This window comes from Malania oleifera, chromosome 7 (genome assembly GCF_029873635.1).
Source record: "Malania oleifera isolate guangnan ecotype guangnan chromosome 7, ASM2987363v1, whole genome shotgun sequence".
NCBI classification, from domain to species: Eukaryota; Viridiplantae; Streptophyta; class Magnoliopsida; order Santalales; family Ximeniaceae; genus Malania; species Malania oleifera.
Window position 1 is genome coordinate 6,855,466 of NC_080423.1, and position 7,864 is coordinate 6,863,329.

Below are 7,864 nucleotides of genomic sequence, written 5' to 3' on the forward strand. Positions count from 1 at the left end.
GAGAACAAAATTTTTATATAAATAAGAGAATGTAAAGACTTCAAAAATATGTATATTTAGTAATATAATATGTATAGAAGCAAAATAATAATATGCATCTAACATCTATCTATAAACTCTAATAATATAATAAAAAAATCAGTGGAGTGGTTATTGTATAATATAATAGAAGTCACTATAATGTATATAATACCATAAAAATCCACCAGCTACTCATGTCCCTAATCTATATAATACAATCCGCAAGTGCCAAAGGCCGAACAGTAGCCTATAATAATTAAATGACCCACTATATATATATATATATGCATGTATTATTATAAACGAATTGGCATGCATCTGTCCATATGCATGTATTATTATTAATGAACAATTGGCACGCAACTGTCCATATGCATGTATTTTGATATATAAACAGATTGGTACGCAACTATCCTCATGTGGCCTTCATCCATTTGTCCCATCTCTGACCAACCCATCCCCTCTCGCTAACTCTCCTTTCCTTTCTGGTCATCTCGTCTAGTGTTGGAATATTGCCTCACACATTTAACAAATAGAGTTAAAATCTAATACTACAAATGTTAAATTGAAAGAGGAGGAGATAAGTTAGTTATTATCGTTATAATTAGTTATCATAGTTAGTTAAGCTTTCTTGTGTTATATAAATATAATCAAGTATTTTGTATTTTTCAGTCGAGATGTATTTTTTCTCAAATTATCTATAATTTGACATGATATCAAAGCAACTGTCTTCAGCTCTCTCTTACTATTTCAAGAAAATTTGAAGAGTTCTACTTGCCTTCTTCTCTCACAGGGTTTGAATCTCTTCCCACTGTAGTTCTAGATTTTGTCGATGCAAATACTCATAGAAATCTGAAGGAAAGCAGAGAAGATGATGATGATTTCGCAGTTCAAGTTTTTCTGCAAGCGAAAAGATACTCTTGCTTGGCATTGGCCTTATCTTGAGCTGCAAGCATTGTTCCCAAGTGTATATTGAGTTTGCTTTTTGTAAGGAAAGATTTTGATCTGAAATATTTCTTGTATTTTTCTTATACATATTTCTTGCATTTCTTGGAGAAATTCCAAAAATAACTTCTGTCGATGAAAATTCCAGCAGTTCTTATACTTCTCTTCGCATTGATCAATCCTTTGGACGATTTGTCTAGTCCATACTACTTTCATCCAAGTGACAATCCTAGTGCATTACTAGTTTTTGATTTCTTTATTGGTGATAACTATATCGCATGGAGTCGATCAATCACCATTTCACTAAAAGTCAAGAACAAAGTAGCGTTCATTGATGGTTCAATTCTTGTTCCTCCTATTAATCAGTATACTCTTTTTATTGCTTGGCTGCGTGCCAATAATCTGGTTCTCTCGTGCTTAATGAATTCTATTTCTAAGGAAATAAGGAATGGTCTTCTTTATGTTACATCTGCTGTTGATCTTTGGAAAGAATTGCAAGCAAGATACTTACGAAGTGATGGTTCGAGAGTTTTTCATCTTGAAAAATCTCTAAGTTCTATTAATCAGGGTTCTTTTTCAGTTACTAAGTATTTTAATTTTTTCAAGACATAATGGGATGAGCATATTAATTACAGACCATACCCAACCTATAGCTGTGGAACAATGACAACATGTACCTGCAACCTGTTTGATTTTTTGCTGGTTAGACAACAGTCTGATTATGTGTTGAAATTGTACACAGGAATTGTTTCTTGTCTCTTATAGTTGTTGACAATTCAAAGATTGTTTGGATCGTTGGACCAAGCGTGGGGTATCGCTTGGAGAGGGGGCTCTATCTTTAAAAAGGGATTTGTAAATGTTTGCTCTGTCCTTAAAGGAGTGCTATAAAGGAATCCTTAGGTGGTATTAGCCTAAGGCGAGGATATAGGCTGGTGATAAGACGAATCTCGTAAAAATTTCGGTCTCACTCTTACCCTTCTCTTTACTTTCAGCGTATATATACATTGTGTTGAGTGTATGTAAAGTGCAGGTTGCTGAAAATTAAAAATCGAGATTAAGAAGACTCTTAACTTAAGAAAACATGTTTTATTAAACTTTTGCAAAAACCCAAAAGAGAGTACGTTGTTTAATCGTTTGCAGAAATCTTAGTTGAGAGAGTGCAAACTATTTCATTCATTACAGGGTTTGAAACAAACATATATTCGCAAGGCTACAAGCAAACTCTACTTTGAGTTCTTGCAAAAGCTGAAAATTGCCAAAGAGCTTCACATCGTATCTTGATTTGGTATTCTGTGGTTGATTGATTGGTTATTTGATTGATTGATTGTTGGTTTGTGGATTGATTAAATAACTTAGCTTTTGTTATGTATTTGATAAATTAACAAGAGGTTGAAGATTCTTGAAAAGAATTAAAAGAAAATTTTAATAACCCAATTCACCCCCCCTCTTGGGGCTACACCTCGACTTTCAATACCATTTAGATTATGTTTATGTATTTAGGAATTCTAAGAATGTTAGTTTTTAATAGTTGTAATATATATTTGTAATAAAGCTAAATTAGTGCTTTGGTATAATTAAATTGAGTTTTATTTGCTTTCGCTAAAAATATTACATACAAGAACCCACTCTGGTTTGGGTTGTTGCAATTGCATTGGATTTGGATAAAATGATATATAAAATTATATTGAAATTTGTCCAAATCTAAATCTAAGGTCCGAAATCTATCTTCCTAAACACTACCTTAACATTTTTCAATGTCTTAATAACTCAATGATAAATAAAAAAAGAAAAAGAAAAAAAAGAAGCACTAAAGACGCTCACCTCTCTATAGGTTTGATAAAAAGATAATGATCTTTCTTGAGATTTGATAAAGAGGAAAGGACCTTCTTGAGATTCCAAAAATTTCTTTGACATTTTTTTTAGATTTCAAAAATGCTGCAAGCCTCCTTAAAAAAAGGGGAGGTTGTGTCTTTTTGGTAAAGGGAAGGTTTGTGGAAATCTCAAGAGTGATTTTTAAAAATTTTGAAATAGGGAAGGTAAATGTCCTTTTTGTCAAATGTGAGGAAAAGTAAATATCTTTTACCCTAAATAAAATACAAAGTTGGAAGTGTCACTTCCATTTGCACTCAAATATGATGAACCATGCTTAAGACTAGTCATTAAGATGATTATTTTAACTTCCTAGAGCTACCAAAAAAATAAAAAAAAAAGATACTTTCTTTTCCAAAATGATTGATCATTGAATGATGTCATTATGAGCATGCAACCATCATAAAATCTTTATTCAGAGCTAGCTGTACCTTACAATCCTTATAATCTCCTCAACCCTTCATTTCTAGATAATTCCCAAGTCTCTTGAAGAGAGAGAGAGAGAGAGAGAGAGAGAGAGAGAGAGAATGGGTTCATATGAAGGATTAAGAAATAAGCCACATGCAGTCTGCGTTCCATACCCTTCACAAGGGCACGTGACTCCTATGATGCTGCTGGCTAAGCTCCTCCATTCCAGAGGCTTTCACATCACCTTCGTCAACACCCACTTCAACCACAACCGCTTGATCCGATCTCACGGCCCCGATGCCGTCAAGGGCTCTGCCCACTTCCGCTTCGAGTCCATCCCCGACGGGCTGCCGCCGTCGGATCAAGATGCAACCCAACATGTCCCGTCGCTGTGCGATTCCACCCGCAAGAATTGCCTGGCCCCGTTTCGAGATTTGCTGGCCAAGCTGAACTCATCCGCCGCAGCAGCCAAAGAGGGTGTGCCTCCGGTGAGTTGCATAATTTCGGACGGGGTGATGAGCTTTGCCATGAAGGCCGCGGAGGAGATTGGGGTGCCGGAGGTGCAGTTTTGGACAACCTCTGCTTGTGGAATGATGGGGTATCTTCAGTTCCGGGAGCTTGTCAACAGAGGGATTTTCCCTTTTAAAGGTACTTCAATTTTCTTCCCAAGCTTTGGATCTTTTGGGGTTTCTTCAATAATTTTTCCACGTAGAACAATCCACATAAGTCAAGAAGAACCAACACGAGCACGCAATTAAGCAAATTAGTCCATACTGCAAATATCTCTATACTAATTTAGAAGGATTATTCACTTGAAGCACATGCTAGGAAATGTTGTTATTATATTATTATAATATCTCATAATTGCAGGATATATTTTGGTAAGACACAATACTGAGATGACTAGCATTTTCTTGTGTATGCATATGAAGTCTAGGCTTGAAACAAAAACAGTGTCTTCATAATGATATATTAAAAAATTTTGTTAAACCACGTATATCATTGAGTGTGTTTGGTTTTTATTTTTTAATTTTCTGTGTATGTCTGCATAATCCTAATGCATATTTTATAGCACTGACTCATAATTAAAAAAGCTTTTGCTTAAACAAGTGAAAATTGGCTGGAGGGAATAACTTCTGTGTTTCCCTGATTTCTGGCCATCACATAATTAACATCATGTTTGGTTGGTGGATGGAATGGGATTAGAAAAGGAGTTAAATGAAAATTTGAATGGAAAACATGATAAAATGAAGCTATAAATTTGATTCCTTTGTACAAAAAAATATTTTGTTTTGCTTTGTTTGGTGTTTTTATTTATTTTTACTTTTTGTATAATTATTGCATCATGTTGTTTTTTAGTGGGAAAAAGCAAACAGAGGTATGGGCCAAATAGGGACAATCAGTGTACTGCATGTTTTGAGTGTTTTTGTTTTTGGGATTTGAGCAGGAGAGGCAGGGCCCTGTAGACTAGTGAAATGGTTGAAGCATGGGCAACTCACAAACAGTTTAGCGAATGGGCCATTTCATTTTTTAATGCACATTAAATCACCGCAGACATCAAAGTTCAGAAAGTACTGTGATTTACTACTAAGTAATGAGGTGGTGCCACATTAATATTTTATATTTTGCAAAAAGATATTTGTAGGGAAAATGATTCTGTGTATGTACACAATGCTGGCATTGTTTGGGTTGGTACGATTTATAGGACAAAGACTTGCATGGTATAAAAGTATTGTGTTTCTTTCATTAAAATCATACCACATGAGTTTATGTTTTTGGGGTGGGGGGTTGCTACAAAATCTAAATTCAATGCTAAACGGGCTAAATTAGTTGTTGTAAATCTTACATGATATTCCATTTTATTTAAACTTTATTCTCTAAAAAGTATTTTAATGATAAACAAAGAGAAAAGTGCAAGAAATATTTTTTTTATTGATTCTTTTACTTTATATAATTTTACAGTCTTTTTTCAATAGTTTATGCATGAATAGCCTACCAATCCACATTATGAGAGAAGTTTCCAATGGGGTTGAACCTATGCCTTCCCACATATGAGGATAGGGGATGGGAGCACTTAGTAAAATGGAAACTAAGTGAACAAATTTGATTCATTGCTATGTGCTAAAGTCAATCAAAGATTTATGTACTTTTTTCATTTTTCATAGATGAGGAATCCATCAATGATCAGACTCTCAACATGCCCATAGATTGGGTCCCAGGCATGAAGAATATTTGTCTAAGAGACCTACCAACCTTTCTTAGAACAACAAACCCTGATGAAATCATGTTCAATTTCATGGGCGAAGAGGCTCACAACTCTCTTCGCTCCCCTGTCCTCCTCCTCAACACATTTGATGCCCTAGAACAAGAAGTCTTGGATGCCCTCGTCTCCATCGCTCCCCCTATCTACACATGTGGTCCCCTTTCCTTGCTTGCTCAACCCACCTACTCACTCGACTCTCCCAACCCTAGCCTCTGGAAAGAAGATTCCCATTGTCTCCACTGGCTTGACGAGCGACCTCCTAACACTGTCATGTACGTCAACTATGGAAGTGTCACGGTGATGACCCCCCACCACTTGCTAGAGTTTGCATGGGGGCTTGCCAATAGCAACCATCCATTTTTATGGATAGTTCGACCAGACATCGTGATAGGTGAGTCCACTACATTGCCTGAGGAGTTCTTTGAGGAAATTAAAGATAGAGGGTTGTTGGTGAGTTGGTGCTCACAATTTCAGGTGCTTTCTCATCCTGCAATTGGTGCCTTTTTGAGCCATTGTGGTTGGAATTCTATGATAGAAAGCATAAGTGCAGGAGTGCCCATGATTGGATGGCCTTTTTTTGCAGAGCAGAGTACAAATTGCGGGTATGCTAATAGGGAGTGGAGGATTGGGATGGAGGTTAATCATGATGTGAAAAGGGAGGAGATTGAAGCTCTTGTTAGAGAGTTGATGGAAGGAGAGGAAGGGAAGAAGATGAGGAAGAGGGTTCTGGAGTGGAAGAAGAAAGCAAAGGAAGCTACTAGTTTTGGGGGTTCATCTTACACAAACTTTAATAGATTTGTAAGGGAGGCTCTTCATTATGAAGGGTAGTGTTGATAATTAAGTTATTATGTACAAGCTTTGCTATGCTTGCATTGCATTATTTTTAAATATTGTATTGTCATCAATTTAAGTTTCCATATATATATATATATAGATCTCTCTCTCTCTCTCTCTCTCTCTCTCTCTCTCTCTCTCTCTCTCTCTTAATTAATTAATATTAATGAGACATTACGTATTATTTCTTGTTAATTGAGTGTTGGGATATTAATGTCCAATAATCACGAAACCAATAATGAGAAATGTGGGTGCAAAATTTTAAAGTTGTGACTAGTGAGCCTTCTTAATCACTAGTTACCCAACCAAAAAAAAAAAGAGAGAGAGAGGAGGTAGATTTCTCTTTGCAATTTTAAGCATGTTATGTTAGCATCATTGATACATAGTCAACAATAGTGCCCAATAATCACAAAAGCATCCAAAACATATGTGTGTTTTGGTTTTATAAATGTTACACATTAGAGCATGAATAGTTTTTGAGTACTTTTTGAATGTTTTTCTTTGATTAGATATTAACTAATAGGTAAAATTTTAAGTTTTGTTTGATAATTGAATGTGTACATCTAATAAAGCAAAATTTTGAAAATCAGAGTATAACTTTAGCGATAGTTTAGATATCATTCGTCCATAAGTTAACCCTAAAATCTAAAATTTAACTAATTTAAAGTAAAGTATACAAAAATCTAGATCTACCAAAAAAATAGTCTCATGGTGCTTATCCTACGAGACAAAAAAGGTGATGATCTAAGCACTTTCAATAAGATTAATTAAATAAAGGAGAATTTGATTATATTAAGTGTTGTACTAGTTATTATCACTTATTGTCTGACAAAATTGTGAATTGAGAGTACCGTTAAAAAAAGTATCTTGGGAGGTTTTGAGTGGCTATGAAGACATTTTTAATGATCGAGTAAGAGAAAAAATAATTGGAAAAATAGAAATTGTGTTAAAGTTTAAGATATTCAAAGACAAATTTTTAGGTACTAAAACTATTTTTTTTTTAAGTCGCTCTTGCCCCTATCATAATAAAAAATCCTAGAAAAGCCTTTGAATTTTTAGACAACCGCCAATGTATACAAACAAAAGGCTAAGAAGCAAGTTTATCCCCTTATCTCTACATTTGGTCTCTTTTGCATAAAGTCCAACTCCTACCTCCATACTCTTTTACCCTTTAACATTAAAATATTAAAAATAAAAAAAAATAAAAAAAGATACCGACGTCTCCCAAGATTTAATAAAAAGGTAAGGATTTTTTATGAGATTTTGAAAATCTTAATGATCACTCTAAGATTTAAAATTTTCACAAACTTTTCTTGAAATTTGTATAAAAAAAAAAAAAAAACCTCTTCTTATACTTGACAAAGGATAACATTTTTGAGGGGATATAAGTGTTATGTGAAGGGAGTTTTGTGAAAATTTTAAAATCTCATGAGAGCTCTATGAAAATTTTGAAACTTGATCCATGTCTTTTAGTTTTGTCAAATCGTGAAATTTTTGGAACTTCAAGAAGACCCTTATTTGTTT

At 34.5% G+C, this 7,864-nt stretch overlaps 1 protein-coding gene across 1 annotated transcript; it reads left to right on the top strand.

Moving 5' to 3' along the window:
• Window positions 1-3,224: 3,224 nt before the first annotated feature.
• LOC131159593 (linamarin synthase 2-like) lies at window positions 3,225-6,455 on the top strand. Its single transcript, XM_058114625.1, has 2 exons — window positions 3,225-3,891; window positions 5,409-6,455. The coding sequence occupies exons 1-2, from the start codon at window positions 3,363-3,365 to the stop codon at window positions 6,332-6,334; spliced, it is 1,455 nt and encodes a 484-aa protein (XP_057970608.1). The 5' UTR covers window positions 3,225-3,362; the 3' UTR covers window positions 6,335-6,455.
• Window positions 6,456-7,864: the final 1,409 nt, after the last annotated feature.